Source organism: Centrocercus urophasianus, unplaced genomic scaffold (assembly GCF_019232065.1).
Source record: "Centrocercus urophasianus isolate 14NV4802_14NV808 unplaced genomic scaffold, USGS_Curo_1.0 seq_19, whole genome shotgun sequence".
In the NCBI taxonomy this organism is placed as follows: domain Eukaryota; kingdom Metazoa; phylum Chordata; class Aves; order Galliformes; family Phasianidae; genus Centrocercus; species Centrocercus urophasianus.
This window is the reverse complement of record NW_024884744.1, coordinates 8647359-8673886: the sequence shown is the minus strand read 5'-3', so window position 1 is coordinate 8673886 and position 26528 is coordinate 8647359. Positions and strand designations below refer to the sequence as shown.

Genomic DNA, 26528 nt, shown 5'->3' with positions numbered 1-26528 from the left:
ATTACTGAAAGTTTTTAACTTTTTAACAAGTAACACTTCACCTTAGAGAATGTTAATGTCAGACACTTGGCATGAGGGACTTTCTTTTTCTTTTCTCAGTGCGGGATTAGGTGCTCACTTGCTTTCTTGCTTTGCTCTCCTGTAGTTTATATTTTGTTGGCAAGCTAGTTTGTGGCAGGTAGATGGAGTACGATTTTAATGCGCTCATATTAGTTAAATGTATTCAGAAGCTACTTATGTTGTCATTTGTTTTGTGTGTGTGTTGTGTTTCATTCTAGACGTGCCCTGCAGTCAGCAATGATCAAGGATGGGCTCATTTTCTGGCTGGCTGATGTCCTGGCGGATACAGATAGCCTTTCTGATTACACACTAGAATATTCTGTTGCCTTGTTCATGAATCTTTGTTTGAGGAGTGCAGGTATATTACATTTTGAATTACAGCTTTATTCTAAGAAATAAATAGGGAAGATCCTGAAAGCTTCTATTGGTATTCCTGGATTCTTCAAAGTGACCATAACTAGTAGCAGAAACCCAAATAACCAGTGATATTTGGGTGTCATAACCCGTACTTTTGAGTCCATCTCTTTCTGAAGAATCCTGGACTATGGAGATGAGCTTGATCAAAATCAATGGAACTCTCCAAGATTTAATTCCTTTTTAGATCAGCATGTGAGAACTGCCATTCTTACATTCCAGGTTTGCTTTTCAAAGGGTGCTTGATAAGAGATCTGTTTGTATAAAAGTAAGTCAGAACTGACTTGATCAGTATTAGAAGGAGTTAACCCTGCAGCATGCGGAGTGGAATGCTTGCAGGAAACACTTGGACAGTGCAGAGATTCCACAGAGGAATACAGTGTTATTTTCTATGCCTGAGAGATTTAAAAGAAGCTTAAAATAAATTTCCTCTTAAAAATGAAAGTAAGACAAGGATGAAAAAGTGGCTGCTTGGTATAAGCAAAGTAACACCATTGTTAAATCCCTTTGTGTTGCATCCTGTCCACGATTACCACTGCATGACTCTGAAGGAACTCCACTGATTTCACTCAGTTATGTTGAGCAACATTTGGAAGGAACAAGGAACAGTATTGCTCCGTGTAAATTAATTATATTTAGTACTGATTTTGAGAGATTATTAAGAAGCTTGCTCTGATCTGTTGTTTTTTTTTTTTTTAAGCATGCTTATGCTTTCTCCCTTTGCAGGGAAGAAAATGTGTGCAAGGATTGCAGGCCGTGTACTCAAAGTTCTCTCTGATCTTCTTGGCCATGAGAATCAGGAGGTACTGTGTAGTAAACTTCAGGTTAAGGAAAAAGTGAAAAGGAAAATTAAAGCTTAGGCATTCAAGAAATGTGTAAAGAAGGAAATCAACTTCATTTGTTAATTAAGTTGTTTGACGTTGTCCTAAAATTCACAGTGATGTTAATTTGATTTCACTGGACACTGATCTTTCTGGATGTAATTATGTCCTCCTTCAACGCCTGTTGATAGGCAGAAATGAACGTCTCCTCTATTCCTAATTAGCATGCAATCCATGTGCATTTTTGATTGTTGTTTCTGATGCTATTTAAATATCATATCAAATCCTTTCTGGTTTGAACAATATGTGGTTCAGGGTATGCAAAGTATTAGGTACAAAGAAACAAAACTGCTACTGGTTTAAGGAATGTTTTAAGCAACTAGTGACTAATATCTTCCTGTCTACCATTTTGTTTAACCTGCCACTTCACCATTTTGTGGTTCAGTTTCTTTTCTTTCTCCAGACATGCTTGCATGCGAGTACTAAAATTGATAATTTATGTCTACCTGATGTTTTCAATACATGGTTGATAAAATTATCTTATATAACACATTGCTTTAGCTGTCCCTGCAGAGATGCATTTCTTTTAACCGTGGGGTAGAATTCAAGGAAAAATGCAAACAAAGATTCACTGAAATTGATATCATAAAGTGGCAGAATTTGATTCCTTTACAATAATACGAGTTGTCTAGGGATGTCTGGTTAAAGCATAGTATGGACTCTGGGTTCTCGTGGCTATATCCAGCAATTGAATCTTGAGGATTTTTTATCTCTTAAACTGAAAGTAAGTTTCAGTGAAGTGTTAGCTCCAACTTTTACAAATTTGGTAGAGGATGTAGATCAGTTCCTTACTGCTACTGTTTTAATGAAGATGAAACTTGTCATCTTTTCATCTTATCAACTTTTCCTGAACTGTTTCACTGGTATCTTAGAATGACCTTGACATTTCTCTTCAAAGGTGCATTTTTATGGCATAGTTTGCATCAGTGCAGCTGACGGAAGGTTTGTGCTTGCGGTTGATGGTACAAGGCAGTGTTCTTGGGTGCCTGCAGAGCTTTTAGAGAAGCTGTGGGATCCTTGTGTAAATCCCATCACTTGTCTTCCTTTGCTTCCTCTGCTCACAGCCCAGCTCACTTATTCCTTTTTTCAAGGTATAAGCAGAGGATGACTGAAGATCTTAGTGCTCCAGCAGTAAGTGGCGAGCACAGATGGTCACATAAGTGCCAGTACAACTGGTTGGACAGATCTGCTGGTTTTCACTATCCATATTACCAAGTACTTTTGCTGCTGCTGAGAGACAGTAATAGGCAGCACGGGACGATGTTCTGTGCTGCTACAACTTTTATCATTCTGCTTAAGGCTACAGCATGTGAAGCCTGTCTGCGTTTGTGCTGACACAGTCTTGTCCCAGATTTTTGTCCTTTCCTATTTTTTTTGGACTGTCACAAGTGCTTGTCAGAAACTGACTCTTTTCCTGCTTTCTTCTTTTTTTTTTTTTTCCCCTTGGTGGCCGTGCACTGGGTCAATTTGCAAGAATACATTTTCAAAAAAAGAGGAGAGAAAGTCAAAACACAGTAGTACTGTTTTAAATAAATTGTAGCACAGCGTACTTGTGTCCTATAAAGAAAATCACTGCTTACCATGTGGGAATTTTTGCAAATGTAGGCTAGCTTGATGAAACTCTCTAAACATAGTTATTCTGCTCCTTCACTCTTAAATTTTGGCTGTAGACTACTTGTCTGAATGTCAGAGTTTTTCTTAGTGATCAACTACTGGCCAATATTTCTTCTTCTTAGATACAACCATACGTGAATGGAGCACTCTACAGCATTCTCGCTATCCCTTCGGTCCGAGAAGAAGCCAGAGCGATGGTGAGCAGTACTGCTTTTATAGCACAAAGGTCAACTCATATGCTGAAGATGGCACACATGTGGGTACAGGTCAGGTGGTGTGTGGCAGGATTGTGAGGTAGGAAGCATGGTATTTTGAGAAGGACGTCCACAGGAGGCCCTCCACCTTTATATGCAAGCAGGTATAAACAGATTGAACATTTTTGCCATATTTGCTGATCTTTTGCTGATCTGGTGAAGTCCCGGTAGTGCAAAGGATTCTTTCTAGATCATAAGTTGGAGGTGTTATTTTTGAAGTGCTGTCCATATAGCATTTTGTAGACTGAATGTGGCCCTGATGCTTTCGTTTGACCTTCTGTTTCCTGCCCTCAGTAAACTTATTCTGCACCAGCAAACAAGCCAGTAAGGGTACAAGTTCCTCTTGCTACTGTTTTCCTGCCTGGTGTAGACATGGTTGGCTGGGGAGAGCTGGTGGAAGGTTTTCAGAGAACTTGGAATTGAAAGTTAGTCTGATGGTAACAAACATGCTTTGATTGGAGCTGGAGGAAACTGTTCCTTCCTTAGAGCAGATCTAGTGAGTTATACAGACGTAACTGCTGTTAGATGTTTTACTTAGGAGAGCACAGGGCACTGGATGTCATCTTCCATGATTAAAGACACAACATCAAGCCTGTAAGGTCCACTAAGGAAGAAACTGAGTTTAGGAGAAGTCTGAAGATTGTCTTGCTTTTGATTTTTCCTTCTCTGAACTTCACACAGTTGTCTGTGAATGTAAATTTGCCCTTTTCTGTTGACTGCTGTGTTGACAACTGAGTTGAGAAGGCAGAAGTAACAGATCTGTTAAAAATGGCTCTTCATCACGAATACTTCCACATTTAAATCTAGAAGCAGTCCAGACAGTGCATTTCTTTTCTTTTGGAAGTGTATGGACAAAAAGGAATGCTTAGAGCAGAGCACAGTGGTTTGTTTCACATTGCCTGTGTTTTTCCCATCAGAACGATGACATTTTAGCTGACGGATCTGTCACTGTGGTCATGTGAAATACTAATCTTACAGTGTTTTCCACTCCATCCAGGGAATGGAAGAAATTCTACGCTGCTTTCTCAAGGAAGGAAATGCAGAGATGATCCGACAGATTGAATTTATTATCAAGCAGCTCTATTCAGGTCAGACGAACAAACGCAGCTATCTGAGCTGTAAATCTTCACAAAGCCATAAGTAGGCTCATGTTTTTATTTGGCATTGAAACTCCCACAGAGTGACAATAATGTGATGGTCTGAGAGAGGGTGAATAGTGGATGTCAGGATTTGATATGTTTTAAAACTGACTTTTGTGTTAAGAATATAAAGAAGGAATAATAGGCTGCGTAGGTCTCAATCCTGGAGTTTGGGGACTGTAAACAAAATGACCTTGGCTGTTTTCTTTCATGCCAGTGGCCTCCTAGAGACCTCTGGAGACAGGTGTGAGCTGAAAATATGCAGGTGATACAATTTGTAAAGTGGAGTTTAGTAACTGTGTCCCTGCCTGTCCCTCACTTTGTAGAGGAGTGGAGCTCTGCATTCCAAAGTGGCTCTGAGCAGGGGGCTGAGACCCTCCATTTTGGAGAGCATGTTGGCTGGTTGCAGGAGTCATAGGGGCTGTGGTAATACGAAGTGTGAGAAGGTGGAACGTTTGTTTTGTTTTCTGTTTCCTGTGTCCAAAAGGGAGGCAGAGGAAGGAGAAAGCGATTAATGAAAAAGAGATGAATTCTGATGAAGTTTTTCTGTACAGTGAAAGTAGAACAAGTCTGACTGCTTCCTTCTAGAAAAAGACAGCATATCTTTGGTTCCTCTGCAAAGGAACAAATAGAATATTTAAGCACCATGTTGCTACTGTGCAATATTTGTTCACCAAAGTTACACAATCACTCCTCTCCTACCTGTGAGAATGGCATTTTTATAAAGGGCATGTCAGATAGATTGGTGAGTGAAAGTTGAGTATAAAGGTTTGCAGGATAAGCCTGGGTGCTTTTTACTAAGAAGTCTGTTTGTCCACATAATCGTTGGCATTTAACAATGTCATTGATGGTTTTTTGTTTGTTGCTGTTGATTTGCTTTTACGTTGGCTTTTTTGTTCTGTGTTTCTCTGTATTGCACAAAAGTTACAGTAAGTAATTCTACACAAGTCTGTATTTTTATTTGTAAACAGTGCAGTAATGAGGTGTTTGTAAAGAGAAGTGGAATCTTTCACTAAAAGCTAGTTGAAAAATTGAGAACTTTGCAAGTGAACACTTTGATTCACACATCTCACCAGAAAATATGCTGGGGCACTGTGGTGAGATCTGTGAGAAAAGTACCATTCCGGAGTGTTTCTATTTCTGCATTTTTTTCCTGGATAAAAATTGATTTCTAGCATGCTTTACAGGGGCAAACAATTCCAATAGATGTCCTGAAAAAAATGGCACATCTGTATGAGAAGCAAGCTGAATCATATTGCTCCGAAAGAGAGACGAGAATTAGAGATTCTGTCAAGGTGGATGTGTGCTCTTACACAGTTTCATTTTTCTTCTTACTAGAAGAGCCACTAAATGACAATATTGTGTCTGATGATGAAGAGGAAGAAGAGGACGAGGAGGTAAGTCATGAAGGCCCTCTGAAACCTTTTAGAGAAATCCTTCATCCTCTAGACAGAAAGAATTCTTATCAGTAAGCCAGATCTTGTTTATTCCATTGAGTTGGTTTTTTTTGTTTGTTTGTTTTGTTGAAGTCCTGTTTAATCTCCAGAATACAATAAACAAGAAAATTAATAAACTTTTTGTAAGGTATCCTCATCTGTTTAATGTGTGGCAACTTCTTTTGGCACTCAGAAATTTTGAGATATGTGCAGTGAGTTGTATGTTGTGAGGGAAAACCATAATTCCACATCTGCAAAGAAGTGCCATAAAGAGGGAAAAAATGAAGATAGGAAGTATCAGGAATGATACAATAGAGAAAACTGCTTGGCTGTATATTTCCAAGTCTATGTTAAACACTTTTTATATTGATGATTTTACTTCAGCACTTTTTAAAGAAGCTGACTGCACAGAGTAGCAGGATCCCAGGTTTGGAAGCATGCAGTGTGTTTGGTTATTTCATGATCCCATAGCAAGGAGGTCAGGCTGCATTACCTACAATTGCTACATTGCTGTAAGTGCCTGGGAAGGAGGATTTGAAAAAGTGCTGCATGGGCAGCTACACTGGGAGCTGTATGGGAATGAAGTCTACTATATGGCACTTCTCAAGAAGTCTTTCATGAGAACCTTGGAATACTGTTTGAACTACATGTATTCACACCAAGGAAGTCAATGACATTGAGAGCTAGTGATATCTACTAGACAGTCTTGTATTATAAATATCAGTGGGGAGCATTTTTACTGGAAACTAAGTTTACAGACAAAGAGTGAGTTTTGGGGCTGGACGGACTAAGAGTTTAAGTCCTGCAGAATTCAGCCAGCCTGTTGTGTCAGTGTTTGCTAACTTGTTGCACATAAATGCTAACCAACAGCGACAACCCTGTTACACTTCAAAAATTGCCCTGCTGCTGCAGGTTGTTGAGCATTTTTCAAACGTACTTTGAACCCGTTACATTGTGAAAACAGAGAAAAATGTAAATATGTTGTAAAAGGTGTGGTGTGCTCACAGCCAGCACTGAGCGTAGCGCTTGGCTGGATCCACCGATGTCCAGGAAAGCCTTGTGATCTTTTTTTCCTTTTGTTATTGTTTTTTGCATCGCTTAGCTTTGTTGTTGTGATGCCTTCCCCTGATTTTGGAGCTATGTGGCATTTCTAGGTTTAGGAGATTTTAGTTTAGTCAGTTATCTCTCTTCTCCTGAATGGGTTCTGTAAACTGTACTATGCTTTTTCTAATCAGATTGTTGTAATTGTTTCACCTCCTGCTGCTCTGAAGTGAGTTTTTCAGTAACCTGTTCTTCCCATTCCTCCAACTCATAACCGGTGCTTGATGTGCAGGTGGTCATTCTAGGAATTCATATTAGAACTTCCTTTCGTTCATTACCCTGCTTAGCATCTTTCAACTGACATTCCAAGGCTTTGAGTGTCTTCGGTGTTTTGCAAGGATCCAAGGTTGTGATATTTTCCCTTGAATGCTGGTACACGTATTTGAAGGTTACTGTTGTGAAAGCATAGAGATAAGGAGGCCCTTCATGAAAGCAGTGGCTTTGGATTGTATGGTAGTGTTGCATGTTTTCACTGACTGATTTTTCTGCTGCTCTTGGGAATGAAAAGATTTCTCCTATTCAGTTGTGTCCCCTGGACAAGTTGCTGCTCACCGTCCCAGCCAAGGCTCTAGGTCAAATCAATTTGAGATGTGTTCTTACCACCATCATGTGATTACAACAGGCCTCGGTCACTCCGTGTTTTACTCAAAAAATAACAATAGGCTTTTGAAACAAAGTGCCTGATTTCGGTTTTGCCTTAGCTTTGCTATTATGTTCAAAGAATTCAGATTCAGGCAGTTCTACAACTACCACCAATGTATTGTTGATTGTGGTGAGTTTACAATCCTTACTGCTGCTGGGAGCTGTAGTTCTGTCACATGTAGGCCTGCTTTGTTAGTCTCTATACACAGAAAACACAGTCTGCAAACAGTGTGACAGCAAAAGGATGTATGATACTCATAATGTTGTTGTGTTCTTAACGAAGCAAAGGAAGGTTTGTTGTCTCACTGCCTCAATGCTTGAGGCCCTTTTGTATTTTGGAAATGCTGAGAGTTATTGTTCTTTGGGGCCCTGTGATAGCATCTGGTATTGTGATCTGACAGCAGAAAGTTTTGGAAGGCTTTGGCAGAAGTCTTGTCTTGATGTAATGCTTAAAAACTACTGCAGACGTGTGTCGGTATACGGCCATATATTGACAATTTATGACATGCATTCAGATGACCTGCTGGTACGTTGCTGATTTGCTCAGCACCAATTTTCACTCCCTCAAAACTTAAGAAACAACAAAGTGAGTCTTTTATCTGATTTTTACCTTCTCTTTTATTGTTTCCAAGAGCATGCAAAGTGTCTCCATGGTGTTGCTATTACCTTTCCTGGTTTCTTGTGTTGCTGTTTTTGTTTGTTTCACTTTTGCCTGTGTCTAATTTAGAGTTGTTCAATTCTTTTGGCTTTGAACAGATCTTGTGATAATAACTGGTTTCTCCAGGCCCCATAAATCATTCGTTAGAGATGCAGCTAAGAAACATGACCATTCATAGCTACAGAGGGTCTGATACAAAAATGGTGGGGGAAAAGAAAATCTAGCCAACCCTTTTCATCACTGCCACCACCTCCCCTCCCCTAAAATACAAAACAAAAAAGCAAAGAACCCATTGATATGCAACTGAAATTGGACTGCTTTTTTTTTTTTTTTAAATAAAGAGTATTATTTTTTTTTCATCGTGTGCTTATTAACATTAGTGTTACTTAGTGAAAAATAATTAACACAAAACTTTCCCTAAACACTTGGATATTTGCTCTACAACTTGAATCTCATCACAGTACTTGTGGGATTGATTCCATCGTGTTATTTGATGTTTGGACTCGATGATCTTAGAGGTTGTCTCCAACCTTAACAATTCTGTGGTTATGATAAAAGGTTTTGCTTCCAGTGTGTGCTGCAGCAGTGAACAGGGCACCAGTTGTGTTTTAGCAGCAATGGAGGCATGGTACATCTGTCAAAGCTTTTCTTCCAAGCAGGGAGCCAGAGGAGGAGCATGTTCAGGCTCAGTTACCTGGTGTGTTATATAACATCAGGGAGCAAGATTGGCAGGGAGATCCTTCCCAGGAACCAGAACTCAGAGTTCTCCAGGTGACAAAACGTGTCACCCAGCACAGTGGGTGAGGTGGGACCTGGGGACACCGAGCTGACCAAGCAAAGTTAAATACAGCATGCAGGAAAAAGCTTGATGAAAGATCGGGGTGATGGTCTGTTCTGTGTAATGAGCAAGAGTTTCTGTCAAATATTCTTGAAGAAAACAATTTGCTGTTGATGCTGCATTGTCATACTGTGTAAAAACAAAACAAACAAACAAAAAAAACCTCCCAGCAAACTATTTCTAAAGCCCATCTTTGTAACTCTTTTTTTGTCTTAAGCACAGCATATGTGCAGTCTTTCTGTTTTGTTTGATACAGATGGTTGTTGGACAGTTTACAGGTGTTTATCTGTGTTTTTTTTCATGATCTGGCTTATTTCCCACACCTACCAACTTCCAAGCTGATTGTAGCATATCTTTCCTTGGGAGAGGAAGGCAGATGGAACATTTCCCTGAGGTCCTGTACAACCTTATCTTAACAATCCGGTGTCTCAGTAGTGCTTACGAAAAACTTTAATTCGTATATGGAAAATAATTATGGGGGGGAGGGGGGGGGGGGGGGAAAGGGAAGCCTCCAATGTGGCTGAGAAACAGCATTAGGTTACATTTTTCAGTCTGTACTGCATAACTAAAATTGGTTGTATGGGTAGATCTGTAAAAACTGCAACTACAAACTTCATAGCAGCTGCTTGTTAGGGATGGAGCATTGCATCTCTTCAGACTAGCATGGGGTGTCCTGCAACAGTGCTAAGTACTGAGATTTTCTTGAGCCCTTCTTAGGTCAAGGAATAATTATTCGAGGCTGGAAATTTGAAGGATGACAACTTTGAAGTGCAAACTGTGCTTTCTGCTGAATAATTTTTGGAGGAAGGTGTTGATCTTTCTTCTCTCAAGACTTTCTAGTTTCTGATTATATTAAAAGCTCAGTTGAGCTTGTATCTGGGTGTCTGCCTTTTTGGTAGAAATTAGCTGTACATTACAATTCACGTGTGCAGTACTGACAGTCATTTATCTGGAAAGTACATATCATCTCAGTGACTACTGAAGTGAGAAGTAAATTTGAAATGAAAACTTCCTCGGAACCTGTGCTCAGATAACCTGCGTGTTGCTGTTGCAGGAGGACCATGACATCATGGAGGCTGACCTGGACAAAGATGAGGTTTTACAGCCTCAACTGGGAGAGCTTACAGGAGAGAAGCTGTTGACAACTGAATACTTGGGAGTAAGTACTGCTTTCCACGATCCGTAACAAGTGAACTTGCTGGATTAAGTGTTTAATTTCAGCACTTTCATTGCCCTCTAAGATCATTCTGTCTTCAGTTTGTTATTTTAAAGGATAGGTTCTACCTGCATAGCAGTCCACACCTTTCACCTTTTTTCTTAGCTGTAGATCAGAAGTAGCGTAAGTTTGAGAACAGCAGTTGCCCCTTCATGAGGTGGTCAGGCTGCAGCTTAATAAGAAACTGAAGGCAGCCTTGGGGTTCTAGTGCTAGGTCAGTGATTGTGACACACAAAGAGAAGTGCTGAGCAAGTTAATGCTGGAATATTGCTGGTCTGAAGATTAATTATTCAGGCTTTATGTCAGATCGAGTATTGTATGTCTTACCTCAAGCATCAAAAAGCCATTAAGTGAAAAAGCTTGAAGTTGGCATGAATGTCATTTATTATGCTGCGACAAGTTTAAGTGTGACTGCCTTCTGGATCTCAGAGTCCACGGTCTGGTTGTGGTGGTGATGGAGATGACCTGAGATAAATGTCATGGAACAGCCTGTAGTGATCACTGGGAGTTGTATGTTGTGGCACTGAATCACAACTGATCTTCCAATGTAGTATTTCTATAGAATGTCTTCAGTGGCTCCATTTACCTTTATTCCCACTGTCTGCTCTTTGTTTTTCCATTTCTTTATTACCTTTGTCTCAGATAATGACTCATACTCCAAAGACCAAGAGGAAGCTGTTTTCTGGTGTCCATCAGAGTATAGATGAACCTCTCCAGAGACCTGTGACACCAGGTTATCACAGAAATTTATACCCAACGTAAGTTGAAACACATGAGGCAAAGTTGAATTTTTTTTGAAAGCATCTTAAAAAACAAACAAATGCTTCCCACTTCCAGATAAATAAAATCTCCATACTTGAAAGTGCACTGCCATTGTCATTCTTTAAAGATCACTTCAGAACAGAATGGAGAATGCTGCAGGCAGGCAGAGAAACATCCGTTGGCTGACGTCACGTAATTTAACAAGTTGAACAAATGTTTACTGATCGGTTTGATTTGAAGTTGCATTATATTCCTTGTGTTCATAATCCTTTCTTTTTCTTGCAGTGTGTTCTGTTTGTAGCTTGTATGGGGCATGTAAAACTTGGGATTGGCTTGGGATTCTATCAGCTCGGTATTCTGAAGACTGTCCCATGTCATTCCTCTGCTGCTTTCTGCTTCCATGTTCGTATTTTCAAGTTTTTAAAATACATTTCTTCCACATTTTAAGGTGGAAGGTCCATTCAGACAACAGAGGACTGATGTAGGCAGTAGTTGCATGTGTATAGCTGAATCTGACCTGAGCTTACTGTTGTGGATGGGGAGTGATTCCAACTTTATCCTGCCTGTGTCCATTTCCACCACTATTTTGCACTGGCATTTGAACAAGCAAGCGAACTGACTTGGAGCCCTCCTGATTCACCAGAAACTCTTCTTTTCAACTGTTATGTTTTTGTGGGGTTTTGTTTTTGGCAGCAGTACAATTCATGTGGGATTATATTGATTTATGTCACTATAGTCACAGTATGGACAAGTATAGCATATGAGATCTGGGGATGAAAAAAGGTCAGGAAACATCTAAAAAAAAAAATTAGGGAAGGTGAATGAAACACACACTTCTAAGGCAGAAAGAAAAGCTTTGGCTTTTGCAGAGCAGAATTTGTCCTGCGCAGTCTTGAGTTTTTATTTTTATTTTTTCTGACTGCTAGCCTGGAAAGAGTGACCTCTGTTTGAGCATGGAGCCTACTTCTGCCTGCTGTAACCTGGATGCCAATTTGGAGTTTGCATCATTTCTCACGGTCATCAGCTTTTGCACCATTTCAATGTCCAGAGTTTTTGCAAGCCCTCTCCCTCTTCCTGTATATTAAGAGAGTGTGTGTGAAGAAAACACCATCTAATTTATACAAACTTGTATTAGTAGCATAGAGATTAGATAATCTTTTTTTCTGCAGTCGTGCAAAACAACTGCATGCCTTAGAAGTCTGAACTGGCTAATGCATGATTAAATACACAGTGCCACATCATCGTAGGGTCTGTGTTCAGAGTCTCACCTCCCCTGCATGGTGTTTTTCCCATAGTGGACTAGAAGATCTGGACTCATACTGCTCATACTCAACAGCACCAGCTGTTAGGTAGCCCTGCTTAGCATTTTGTATATTTAGAAAGTATTAGAAAGTATTTTTCAAGAGTAAGTCTTAATTACTACTGGAGTGTCTCGAGCTTTACATTCCTGCTTTAGAATTGGAAAGGAAAACTAGCACGTGAAGATGAAGTGACTTTCCAAAGGGAAAAAAATAGGTCAAATCAGGGGAAATAGTTTTTATTTCCTGGTGCGATGTAATGCATTACAATTAATGTGTCAGGAATGTTCTCTGTGATCAAATTGATCAAATGATCAAATGCCTCTTTTTTTTGCACCATCTACCTGGGTAACGTGTTTGCTTAACAGAATCCTGGGATTACCCAAGTGATGCCAGTGTTGTGTTTTATCATAGCATGAACCTCCTTCTGAACGCCTCCCCAGCCTCTGTAATGCAGCTTCAGGTCACTGCTAGATGCAGAATAAAGCCACCTTTTTACACATCTGTGTGCAAGAAAAAGGCAGTGAATGAGCACGCTTGAACTAGATTTTGTTCAGTAATTGATGCACTTTGGTGGCTTTGGTGGTCTTTCTAATTCTAATAAGAATTGACTCACTAGAATGAGAAATCCTCTAGTAGGAAGCGTTGCAAGAGCAAGACAATGCAAGTAGTGAAATCTTATCTGCTTTAATTTGAAAGCAATATCTGAAGTGGATGTATTTCATATTTTAAATGGTTCAGATGGCTCACATTCCCATCAGATGAAATAATATGAGAAGTGTCACTTCCTACTTTCTTGTGTAGCATATTTACTTAGGAGCAACCCGGGGCAATTTGAATTACCTGAGATGTTTGCAGAAAAAATTTGCAAGGCTTGATGCAACGTATTCCATCTTCAAAACATGATAAAAGAGAATGCTGTTAATGGAGATGCTATAATGCATCTCTGAGTTGTTGGTTCAGGAGTCAAAAAAGAAGAGGGGGATTTCTGGTGCTGAATAGGAGTATTCACACAGAAAATCAATACAGAGGAGCTACTGCACATGGAGCTGATATTCCATGCTGTTTTTTCTCTGACTTCCCAGCGCTGACAAGTCTCTGGTTATTTCAGATGAATTGTCATGGGATCCCTGTACGGACAAACTCTTGCTTTATGGGGAGCCAGGAAATACTGCAAGGCTGCTTTTTTTCCTTTCCCTTCTCTCCAAAGCCTCACTGCTGAGATCACTGGAGGGGGGCTGAGCTACTTAATATTCTGCTAGCTGTTTCCTTAGAAACTGGTTTAGCTGAGAAATCACTAACTGGCTCCTTGGAATGTTCCCTTTCTAACTAGAAATGTAGCTTAATTGCCTTAACCTGCTATTGGACAGGGAAACTTTCTGCGTCTGCCCGTTTTTTTTTCATGGTTTGCACACCCTTCTCACTTCTCCTGGGTTTTATTGCTTATTAACAAGCCATCTCATTCCTTTTCTCATCTTCAGCTGCTTAGATTTCTCATTGACCCACCTAACTTGGGAAATCTACGGTTCTACATCCTACCTCCTTTAAATGAGTGCTGTGTATTGCTCTCTGTAAAGTGAAATCCTTGTCATAATCAGGAGCAAAACTTAAATGCATGAAAAAGCTGAGAACTGGAGACCTCACAGGCCCACTGCTGTAGTATTTTTCTTTAAGTGTCATGCTGGTATTTTGGGTCTTCAGACTGTAAGGAGGTACAGTTTCCTTTCCTTGGCTCTTCATTGCTGTAGGAAAAAATGTTCCTTCCAAATACGTCCAACATCAGCTGGTCTGGGGAAGCTACAGTTGTGCAGTTAAATTATGGCCTTGGCACTAGTTTGCTGTATGAAAAATACAGATTTTAATTTCTTCTATTACAGGCAATTTGAAGGAAATCAAACTTCTGCTCAGGTAACTGCAAATATTCACCGGCCTGCCTTTTCCTTTCTCCTCCAGGCCAGAAAACGATTCCATTTCTTGTCACGATAGAGATGAAAATTCCCAGTCTCTGCTGAGCGGTTCTCCTCCTGTCTGTGCCGGGAGCAGCTCTGGCATTGCTGACCTCTGCGCTTCCTCTTCATGTAAGGAAGTTGTTGGTGTCTGTCTTGACTGGGGCAAGCATTTGGGACCCAACGTGTTCTGTAGATTTTTGAATTATTATTTTCAATGTAGCCTTGGAGCATGCCCCTCTGTTTGGGGCAGCCTGCGTGATCCTGGGACCACGTTCAGCTCCAGCTGAATGAACAGCTGCAGAAAGTGATGTGCGCCCAGCAGACACTAATGGTCTCCATTGCCTCGCTCCATCTCCCTTCCTGTGGAAGGGTCAGGGATCATACCCAGGGCTTCCGACATGCTAAGTGGATTTTCTTTCACTCCATGACTTTCTCTGCCTAGGGAAAGAGCCGCAGCCCAGATACAGTGCACTTCCCAACAGGCAGAGCCACTTACTTGATCAAATACAGCCTTGTTTAGATCTAAATGAATTACTGTGTGCTGGCACCTGCAGGCTCCATTGGCCAGACCCCTGTATAAAAGTCAAGGCAGCTGCAGTTATCTACTTCATTTTGCAACTGCTACCATAAAAGCTTGTGGAGGATGGGAAGCTCTGTGCTGTGTAGCTGCTTTGTGGGTGATGCTGCTGAAGATTCTGTCCTTGCAACTTGCACTGAAATCAGTGCACGCTCATCTGGACGTGAGAGCTCAGAAACGTGATGGAGTTTAAGAGGTTATAGGCTTCTGAAATACTTCTGATCTAATATCCACAGAGTCGTGCAACTTTTGATGTTACTGTTCCAACCTGTTTGCAGGGATTCATTGTCGTTTCCAATTAGAGTTTTAAGGCAAAATGTTCTGCAAACTTAAATAAAGGATGTTGCAGCACGTCTAGTACAGAATTACCAATAAGCTGAGACAAAAGCCTGCCTTTACTTTCCTGAAAAATATGCTTTGAAGCAGTCAAGAAATAACATAGCTTTTTTCTCTCCCTTCTTGTTTTTTGAATTTCCTAGAGGAAATGAAAAGGATTCTGAGAAAAGTAACCAAGGTCTTGCAGACAGGAATCCATTTGCATAATGCCTAGAGCTGATAAATATAACATGCTGAAAGGCCATGATAGAAGCAGATGAAGCTCCTGCTTGAGCTGGGCACTTGGGTTCTTGCTGTTGTGCAGGAGTGAGAGCTGCTGTCCTTAAGCCTTGCTGTATGCAGTAGCATGCTGAGTGTAGCTAAGCCTGCTCTACAGGGAAGTCAGAAGGAAAAGAAATCGAGTTGTACATTGTTTGGATGTGTTTAAGGCCAGGTTGGACAGGGTCCTGGGCAACCTGATCTGAATGTGTGTGTTTGGTGGCCCTGCTAGGCAGGGGGGTTGAAACTACATGATCCTTGAGGTCCCTTCCAACCCGGGTGATTCTGTGATTCTGTGATTCTGTGATATGCTTTGTAAAGGAAATTAAGCAAAGCAGGTATAAAATGTGCTGCTAGTTGCTGTTTTAAAGCGTGTTGCAGATTCAGCTCTCCTTTGGATGCTATTTCCAAGGCATTATGCAGCCACCAGGAGCCACCGTGCCTTCTGAACCACATCTTGTTCATATCTTGCCAGTGAAATGCATTCGCTGACCTCTGTCTTCTTATCTGTGCTGCTGATGCTGTCTGGTGGATTGCTTGCAGAGATTTGTGGGGTGGCTTACAAAGGGAATCTGAGCAAGTCGGCAAAGCAAATGCTAGTTTTTGAAGGAGAGAATGGGTTTAATGCTTTCATGATGAAGAAAATGCTGCCAACTGTAATGTCCTCATATTTTCTAACCTTTTTTTGTATCCTCTGAAAACGTTTGCTAACTATTTTCAGTCAAAACTGTGTGCAGATGGATAATAGTAAGATAACTGGATTGTACTGCTTATAAAGGCTCTCACAATGCCGGTCAAATGTTGTTGCTGTGAAATAGAATATGCAATTTAATGAGCTCTTGAGTATCAGGAAGCTACTCATTTCAGAGTATGTGTTTTTCAGCATCACACAAATGCTTTGTTTTTCACAGTTTTATGAGTTCCAGTCATGAAATGAATGATGAAAGACCAAGAGTAAAAAGAAAAGCTTTATGTGAACCGTTGATATCAACAAGGTCATGTCTCAAGGAAGCAAAACTTAACATCAAGAAACCTCTCCTGTTGTCTGTGTCCTCTGCACCTGGATCTAGTCACCTGTTCTCGTGTTGCCTTCTCATTTTTCTGATTCTGTCTAGGACCATCTTCCCATGTGATCAGTTTGGAAATGTGTCTATAGTAGTAATTCCGACCTTTTTTTTTGCCTCCTACAAGCAGAAAACTTGTGGACTGAAGATGAACCTCGGTCATCTTATTACACTCACAGTGAATCCCAGACAGAATATGCACTAGGCAGCCAAGTTCTTGTCTGAAAGGGGCCCGAACTCTATCCCTATCAGCATGTGAGCAAATAAACAGGAGGGCAATCTGTCGCAGGCATGGGAGGAATGCAGAGAAATGGAGCTAGGGATTTTCCTGCCCTCATATTGGACTTGCACATCTTGATACTCTTGTGTCTCTCAGCAAGCTGACTGTCCTGTTTCACATTAGCACAAGGCAGAAGGTGAGATTTATTGAGCAAATGTAATAGAGCTCAATTCTGACAGAGGTGTCCTGAACACTTCTTTTTTTTTTGCCTGCTGTGGCAGCTGTTGCTGTGGATATGGACAGACCAGTGCAGGTGGTTGCATTCCTGTGGCTTTAATGAGGCATCATATATTAACTGATACATGTTAATTGGTGGTGTGCGTGTTGCTAGGCCATCACAAGTGCAAAGTGGAGCTACTTTGAAAATGATCCAAGAGTGTTTTACTTTGCAGTTGTAAGGGGCCAGAAGTATGCACACGTGCAGTTAGCTTGGCTCAGCTGATGAGCAGCAGAGTGCTCTGCCACGGTAACTCGGTAGCCTGCTTTTGTCTCTGCCTTTCTTTCACACAGCTACTTGATTGTGTTTCTAGCAAACTGTTAAGAATTCCTCACTGAATTGTGTTTCCTTTTAAAACAGCAATTGAAATGAAGCCATCTAAAATATTCTCATCAGGCCATAGGATGGACCGAAGCGTTGAAGCTGGTGATATCTTGTCTTCCCAGTCTACTGACTTCACCCAAGACAAAGTGAATGGGCACTCTCATAGGTATGATTTATCCAGATAGATATCTAAGAGTGTGAGAGGAGTCTGAGGGGATTTACCAGCTAATTCCATGCTGCTGTGAAGACAATCTGTGAAGTCATTTGATGTATGATGTAGTCTGGTCTGAGACAGCTGTGGTAGTGCTTGCCAAACAAAATACCCTTAGCAGTGCCAGAGGCAGCCATTCAATTTCTAAGCATCTGGTCCAGAATGGGAGAAACCTCAAGCAAGATGTTACTAATGAACATCACATGTATGCACAGCCTGGTTTTCTGCAAGTAAAGCTTCCTGATTGCTTCCTTAAATGACTCTACTGTACCCCATGAAGAATCATTGGAATAGTAAAGAAAGAGGTGTAGCTATGAGAAGAGGGCAGGAATTAATGTACAGAAGAGAGATTAAGCATTTAAGTGGATATGCTGTGTTTAAACATGCTGAGAAGCTGGCATGGCTGACTGCAGTCCTTGATGGTTTGTTTCCTATGTGGGAAGAGCAAGGAAGTCAGTATTACATGCTCTCCCCGTAGAGGGTTTCGACTTTGTCTTGAAACAATTTCTGTGGAAAGAAGAGAGATCTTGCTCTCCTTCTCCTGCTCATACATTGAGCCCTCTGCAGCTTTTGTCGTATGGAGGACGGTGATGTTATATCCTGGATGAGAAGTAGGAATTCATTAGGAGTTGGACCAAGATTGACCAAAGTTTTTCAGGACCTGCATGTGTCCTTCAGACGTTAACAGCTTTTTCCTAAAGCTAATTTGATTGGGCCAAGTTTTAAACAGTGAGAGTATAGAAATGTTAATAGCAAATACATTCCAAAAGTAAAACACAGAATGGGTGGAGATGCATTAAAGGTTTTAGTGACTCTTCACGGGTCAGATTTTTCAGAAGGGCTTAATTACCCATGTCAGTTAAAGCTCCAGCACTCCTGGGAACTGCATTATTTGCTTAGAGCTTTGTTTCTATGTGGTGTACAGATTCTTTTATATATATATATATATGCACATAAATATATTCCAATTGTGCTACTTCCATGGTGAGATCTGAGAAATAATATACTGTCAACAAATTATTGCTGTTGAGCAGTTGAAGTGCTTAGTTGTCGTACTATCCCAGCATTACTGGTTTTACTTCAGTATTGCCTCTCTTAACAGTAGCTAAGCACTTACTACAGATACAGACAGACCATGAGAATGTTGTGACCAAATTGCTTGCTTTGTGCTTTGGCAGATGGTGGGAGGCTATTTCTCAGGCTTCAGCTTGCAAGAGATGATAAATAGGGAGTATCTTGCCCTCAGTGTGTGGCTGTGCTTCCCTGCAGTCATTGTCCATTGTTAAAAAGATATGTCCTCAATAATCTTGAATATTTCTGAATATAAGTGTGTCAAAATCTCAGTAATACATTTCTAACTGAACGGATGCAGCACTGCAGAAGGAGGTGATATCTCTTCATCTCGTGCTCCCTCACCGTGCGTACAGTAATTGGGATTTACGAAAGCAGCCTCAGGTTACAAATGTGGGAATGCAGCCATTCACAGTCCAAGCAGAACATAGGGTTTTCTGTGTCGGGGTCTTTTGTTGATATGTTGGTGTTGCAATAGCTAGACCTGCCTTTTTGTTCTTCCTTTCGTTCTTTCCTCCTTGGAAGCATACTTTCACGTGTTTGCAAAACAGAGTGAATTAATAATCTTTGCTTTGGTCACATGTCTACTGTCAGAGGAGCCTCCTTACTACAGAAATACTGAGACCATCCAAAAAGTTCTGTATGAAAAAGGAAGACTGACTCATGGAGATGCTGAGAATTTCTCCTCTTCCTTGGGCAGCATTAATTGAGGATTTAACTGCAGAGAGATCTGCAAAGCTGCATTTGCAGTAAATCAGTCTGAGATGCCCTACTAGTGGCTTGTCCATCACAGTTATTGTGTTTTTGTAGGAACAAATGGTTGCAACTGATGCAAGCCAGACTGGCAGCTGCTTCTGCACTGTTCTCTGCTGCATTTTGATCCACTGGGCTTTGAGCAACCTGGTCTAGAGGGAGGTGTCCCTGCTTATAGCAGGGGGAGAGTTAGAAGTAGGTGATCTTGAAGGTCCCTTTCTGCTTAAACCATTTTATGGTTATATGAGTCCATGTAAAAATACAGTTGCGTTGTGCTTCTTAGCTAACAAGGCATACATTTGTAATAGACTTGAGTTTATGGTGGAGGCTTGCTTAAAAAATCCCTTATTTTTTATCGTGACTAGGGCCAGTATCATCATAAAGAGATTAAGCTCTGGAGGGTCTACTCCGCTCTCCCCTTTCTTTCAGCCTGGTAAAATTGGTCAAAAGTCTGAGTGTGCTTCTCTTGGAGAGAGCAGTTGATACGTTCCATTTATATGTCAAGTCTTGTCACACCTCTTGGCTTATTTAGATCTCAGTGTCAGTCTGTTGTGTACTCGAGTAGACAACCATTTCCATTTTTCCAGACAATTTTCATTCTCATCAGTGCAAATGTAGGGTTCTGCTTTATTTTGTTGTGTTAGAGCACTTGCTCTCAGATTGCCATACTTTGTCATATTTGACTTCTTCACCAAATATCACAGATCATTATCCCACAGCGGATTTTGCTGCTTTTTTTCTCAAATCCTAAAGGATTCTCAAATCCTAACGGATGCCAGATAGGTAAAATACCATTAAAAACTGAACAACCTGTTTCTGTTGGTCTTTGTGTATTGATGTAGTAGAAGATGAAGTAGCTCAGTGACACCTGGGCACAGGGAGACTTGAGGTGTGCTGTACATCCTGTCAGAGTACCAGCAGAGTGTTCTTTGACCTTCACAGTGTTTACTAGTGAGTTATTTCATATAATCCTTTCCAGGCAGTTTGCAAATAACGTGAGCCATCATACAATACCATTTTGCATTCCTTCTCTTTGATAAAGGTATTTCCAAGTAATGAAGAATCTTATTTATGGCTCAAATACTGCTGAGGCTGTTGGGTCTTGCTTTTTCATCTGTGTTAACACACCTTAGTCCACATAAGATACCACAACTGTATTGAAACGCAGCACTTGAGCCCGAGTGGATAAAACTGCAAACAAGCCTTAACAATGAAACTGTTTGATGGAGAGAGACATTTAAAGATGTGATTTAGAGCTCAGGGTAAATTTAACCCATCTCTGGATTCTGGCTTTGTTTTGCTGGTTTTGCTGCCATCTGCCACCTCCTCTTTTGAAATGGTGCAAGTTTGATGCTTGTCATGCTCAGTGGAAGGTGGAGGGCTGCAGAGGTGGTTCTGAGGAGACCAGTTGGTGTCTGTCCCTAATGGTTAGCACATAGGAATGCAAAATATGGACAATTAATGTTGCATCAAGTATAAAGAAGCGCTGGCTGCCAATTCTCCCTGCAAGGTGAAGCAGGGGCGATGGTTGACTCAGCAGCATTCCCAGGAGGCAGGGAGGGATTAAATGTCTTGAAAATCCCCTAATCACCCTCTCTGATGCTCACAAAGGTTCTTTTGATGGAGCTAATAACACTGCGACTTTCCAAATAAAATTTAATCACCTTCCTTTCGATGGCACTTTTATGGATCTCCTACTTTGACTCTGCTTTTATTTCCTTTTAATACAGTGTGCTTCTTCATGAAGCTGTTATTTCACTTTAATCTTTTCTCCCCTTAGGAGAAAATTGCCTTACCAGAATCAGCGTGAATATAGATTCGAAATTATGTTACAAACTTATATTTCCTAGTAGCCTTCACTTTTTGTATACCAGAAAAAATATATTTGTGCTAAGGACAGGAAAGGACAGTGTGTCCTCATGTAGTTATGGACTAAATCCTGAAGACTGGTATTCTTGCAGCATGTGCAGAATATGAAATCACAGCAGTGTTCTCAGTGTGAGCGAGGTACCTGTGTGTTTAGGGAATGTATTTTATGGAAGCTATTGTAGCTTTTTGTGCTTTTGATAAAGACTTTTGGGAGATCTATGAATCTTGTCACAGCTGGGAGCCAGCAAGGCTCTGCGTCTGTTGGTGTTGTGGCCTACAAGGATGCATTCCTATGCTGTAGCATCCCTATATATGGTTTGCACCTCTGAATGAGCCTGTGTAAGAAAAAGGTGATAGCAAACAATGTGGACAAAACAAACAATGTCTGTTACTTGTTTGTGAGGGACCTAGCTTAACAGGTTCAGTGGTGTTGTCTAAAGAGCCAAGTTTGAATAGAAGAGGCACATCCATGGAGCTCGAGGCTGTGGTGGGTGCGTGCCCTGCAGCAGTACCAGTGCTGTCATGTTCCTCTCCATTTGATTGTCTCCCTGAATTTGGGATGCTGTCACTTGGTTTCACTTGATTGCAGGCTTCCTGTGCGTGTGTTTCTCTCCATGCATTGCTAACCCTTTTCCATGTCCTACAGTGAGTTTTCTTCAGCCTTTACCAGCAAACCTAAGATCCCTCGCACTCCTGAAATGCACAGTGCCAGCCCCAGAAAGGGAAAGATCCCAACCATTGCCCCCCAGTTCTCCCAGTCTGGACCCCAACAAACGAGCCGTCCCAGCTCCTCGGGATCATCCACAAGGAGCAGACAGAGTAAGTGGAAACAGTCATCATTCTGCTTGTCAGCACTTTGGGTGGGAAAGGAGGGAGTTCTGCAGGAGCTCTCCAGGAATGAAGTCGTGTGCTGTGAGTGTGCCAGGAGTATATGACATTGTACTTGTCATCTGCAGGACGCACGACCATGAAATTATATCTTGCTGAACACTGCTCCTCTTTCCAGACTATCATGTGAACAGAGACACACTTTTTCCTGTCTCTGGGTGGAGAAAAGTGGCCCAATTTCTCCAAAGTCTCGTATTAGACATTCTCTGGATGTCATTACTGTCTCTTTTTCTTTAGACACTTGTTCGCTCTGCTGTATAACTTGTCTAACGTTCTTGAATTTGGGTCCCTGGGTGTGTCCACACTGCCACTGAATGCAGACCAGATGTTAGCAGGCAGCCAGGCATGGCGTGCTGCTTGTGGCAGTCATCCTTCTGCAGGAGACTCACATTTAAGAACCATCTGGATGAGTCGTTTCCTGAATAATGCAAGCAGCACTAGATTGCAGTGGGCTCAGAAGAGAGGAGGGTGGTGACCTGAAGTTGGAGGGGAGAGAAGGAAGCGTGCTTCAGGCCTGCCAACCTCAGCCCAGTGAAGCAGGAATGCTGGTCTCAGATACTCATGCAATTGTGTGTGGAGATGAAGGGGGTGTGTAAGCTGTGGGTTCTGGGGTGGAGGGAAAGGCGATGGTGCATTCCCAATGGGAAGGTGCATTCTTGAGTGACAAGTATAAGCCTTTTCTTTGGAGTGCAAATAAGATGCCCCTGAGGCCAGCAGCAATTAAAATTGGAAGGAGCAATGTGCTGTATGTTCCTATTCCAAAGGTTCCTATTCCAAAGATTTAGTAATGATCACAAGGTAACAGCAGCTCCACTCTTAGCTGAAACTGTTACCTTTAAGCATTTCAGGAAAGTGAGGCAGCTCTGAATGCTTCCTGCACCTGCCCAAGAAATGAGGTGCGTGCTTATTGTTAACTTCTCATTCCAGGTAAGGAAAATGGAACATAAAGAACTGAAATAACAGAGAAAATCATCAAAGAGAAGGAAATAACTTCCTATGTCTTCTGTGCTGCTCACTCATTGCTGTTTTAAACAGTTTAAATGTGCAGGGAGGGCACCTTTCTTTCAGGGAGTACAGGTGGGGCAATGGAAGGGAAGTGTCCCTGGTGGCTAAGAGTGGTTTTGACACGTTGAGTACTTGCTTGAATAGTCCCGTGCTTAGGTAATACTGCCAGCTCGTTCAGCTTTACTTTTGCTGAGTGTGCCCTGTGTTTTACCCCTGACATCAATGCTCTCCATTTCCTGTGATAGAAGTACTGACTACACGTGGAGCAAGTGACCAGCAGTCTGTTCATTTCAGTTCCTGTTTCATTTCCAGAGTCAGTAGTCCATTGAAGAGGAAAAGCTCTACTGAATAAGGGGAAAGCACAGAATGGGTGTGCACACCAGAACTTGCCCAAATCCTTATTCTAGTTTCTTTTTTGGAGCTTTTCACTTCATGATGCCTGTGTCCTATGAAAGATGTGAAATACGTGTGCTGCTTTTGTAGGGATATGGAGTAAGTTCCTTTCCCAGGGCACAGTGTATACTGCAGCTGATTTTGAAGTTGTGTTAGAGGAGCTTTAATCAGAGTTCCATGTATATAATGTGTCTCTCTGGAAGACTGTCTTTACTTCTTGGATTTCTTTGGAATTCTACAGAACAAGCTCAGGGCGCAATGAGAAAAATATGAGTTTCTGATTGCACTCACTCGATGTGATTACTTACTTTAGAGATGCAGTTTTAGCTTTCTTTTGATGTTTGTTGTGGGTGTTTTTACTGGAAATAAGTGGCTTTTACACAAACTGAACTAACTGGACTGGAGTGTGAAGGGTGTTTGGAATGCCTGAGGAATGCAGATGAAGCACAGGTACTCAGTGCAGCTCCAGCCCTGGGGCCAGGATCCTGCCTGAGATGGAGTCTGCTGTTAGCAGAGTGCCAAAGCTACACCTTGCAGCAAAATGAAGCTCCTCCAGATGCCACCAGCCATGCTGGAGCTTTCTCTGGCTCCACTTCCTAGCTGGTGCAGGGCTAGCAGCGTGGCTGGAACACAAAATGAATCTCCAAATCTGGAGTTTTTCAGTTGCGCTTTATGTGCTCTATGTACACATGGCTGAGTGATTTAATCTGCTTTGTGCCTTACTCTGCTTCTGTTCCAAACACCTCTTAAGGGCAAGCCAAAGAGAAGGGATGTGTGCATTGTACCAAGCTGTGCCCAGGGCATGGTGGAACTGGAGTGGAACAAAAATCTGTGCTAAAGGAAGGAGCATGTGACTGCATACTGGTGGGTGGCTTCCTGCTGCTCCAGGCATTCTTTCAGTATCCCTGACAAGTTATTGCCATAAACACTTTCTGCATTTTTTAAGTGGTTAAGGTGCCTTTGTGTATGTTCTCTGTGGTGGCTGTGTCACTGTAGAGTTCCCCTCAGGCAGCTTTTGCCCTTTGATAAATCTTGCTCACTTGACAAGCTCTCTCTCTTTATTTTCCTGCAGGCATCCAGTCCTACAGGAAGTGAGAACAGTTCCTTTCCTCGAGAATCACCTGTCACATTGCTGAAGGACAGAGCCAGCTTCCTGTAATGAGCTTTACTGGCGACCTACTGAGAAGAGGTTATTATCACTGCACGGCGCACGCCTTGCACGGTGATTCAGGGATTATCTGATGGGCTGCATCTGCTGTCGTCTCTCAAGCTGGCTAAGACAAAGGCCTTGTTACAATTCCAGGTCTCATCAGCTGCCCACAGCTGATACAGTAGATGGATATAGTCCCAGCATCTCTGATAGTTTAAAGAGACATTGCTACCTCCAGGAAAGTCTCTTCCTCTCTGCTTTCTGTGTCAGAGTAAATGGCCTTTGAAAACGGTGCGTAGGGCTCAGCCAACGAGCTGTCTTGTTTAGGCATTGCTTGCTTGTAACTTGCTCTGTTGTCTTTTTAATTATGCTTTTGTGAATGAGTTTGGGAATGTCTGGGTTCCAGGGATCAGCACTAGGAGAGAAAGCATACCTGCCTGTGTAGAACTACTGCCTGGAGCAGCTGTGTGTGGAGTGAGGTCTGCATTTGAACATCAAAGGCTGGAAAGTATTTCATCAATGTGTGACAGTTGTAAAACTGTGTGCCACTGTCCAGCTGCTCACCTCACCTCTGGGGATCTGATCAGCAGGTTTATCTGTGGTAATTACTCCTATTCAAATGTACTTTGCCTTGGTACTTGGCTGCCACTGAAGCTGTAAAGCACAGAAGAAAGCACGTGTGTTGTAAATTGATTTAAAAAGCAAATGCTTTTAGGTAGGTACAAGAAGGGAGGAGTTAAAGCTTTTGTGTTGGAGTTCCACGTGAGAAACAAATAAGATGAACTCAGCACAAGAGGTCAAGCAACTCCAATGGCAATTACCTCCACCTTGAGAGCAAAGAGTTGTGAAGTCAGCAATCGTGTCCAGATGAAAGCTTCTCTGTGATGAGACCTCGAATTGTTCCTCGTGATACGTGATGGCAACTGAATAGCCAAGGCCATTTCCTCTCTTGGTGTGATGGTCATGAGACCAGCGATGCTGTGTCACTGTCTGACAGAAAGGCATCCAACACACCAGTTCCTCTCACCCCTACAATAACAGACTTCAAATTGGAGTTAGGATCTCTTGAAGAAAAAGACATCCTCCAGTCTGAAATCTGATCATATTGATATGAAACTCAGTAAATCCACAGGGCTCACACAAAGCAGGCAGAGTACAGGTGTTACTTTAATGCCCAGCTGCATAGGACATAAAGTGATTGTAGGCAGCTAATCGCCCCTATCCTGCAGGTCTCTGAGGTAGATAAATCACAGAAAAGCTCTGATCTGTGCTTAGATTGACCCACCTCCTCTCCAAGTTGATAAAGCAAGTAATGGAAAAATGCCTTTTGGGGAACCAATAGGGGCTGCAATAGAAGGCAGCCATAAAAACTCACGTAGTGGATTTGCATAGTAGGCAGCTTTACTTTTTCCTCTGTGCTTTTCTTTTCTTTTATTTTTTTGCAGCATGTAATATCAGCTGTCCAGCTGTCAACACTGAAGTGCTATGCATGCTCATCTGCATCTGTAGGTGCATAGAGAGCCCCAGCAGCTGAGCTGAGATTTATCTCACTGCAGCGCTGAGTTTCGCATTGGAGACAATTTTTTGTACTAATGCTTGAGAAACTCCATTTGCCAAATACTTGAGAGGGACTGTGTGTGAGCTTCAAAATAAATCATGGGCTGAGCAGCAGTATGAGAACCTGACAAAGTACTGTGTCCTTCTGTTTCTGTCTGTTCACAAAAATGATGCCGGTCAGAAGGGATTGAAGCTGTAAGAAGTGTTGATTTTGCCTTTGTTAGCAGGACATCACTGCCAGAGGTTGAGAGGTCCCAGGATGATCAGGTCAGTCACACACACACACACACACACACACACACACACACACACA

The 26528-nt window shown here is 41.8% G+C and overlaps 1 protein-coding gene across 4 annotated transcripts in view; it reads left to right on the top strand.

The window, feature by feature from the left end:
- Window positions 1-26343, top strand: part of ARMC9 (armadillo repeat containing 9) — a 55791-nt gene extending 29448 nt beyond the window's left edge. For all 4 annotated transcript variants that reach the window (XM_042820304.1, XM_042820305.1, XM_042820303.1 and 1 more), the window contains 11 exons: window positions 279-418; window positions 1201-1277; window positions 3092-3166; window positions 4221-4311; window positions 5701-5759; window positions 10092-10196; window positions 10896-11011; window positions 14267-14391; window positions 17355-17484; window positions 21869-22041; window positions 24581-26343. In XM_042820304.1, the coding sequence (XP_042676238.1) occupies window positions 279-418; window positions 1201-1277; window positions 3092-3166; window positions 4221-4311; window positions 5701-5759; window positions 10092-10196; window positions 10896-11011; window positions 14267-14391; window positions 17355-17484; window positions 21869-22041; window positions 24581-24603 (1114 nt within the window). In that variant the 3' untranslated portion in view covers window positions 24604-26343. The remainder of the gene's footprint in view (window positions 1-278; window positions 419-1200; window positions 1278-3091; window positions 3167-4220; window positions 4312-5700; window positions 5760-10091; window positions 10197-10895; window positions 11012-14266; window positions 14392-17354; window positions 17485-21868; window positions 22042-24580) is intronic.
- Window positions 26344-26528: the final 185 nt, after the last annotated feature.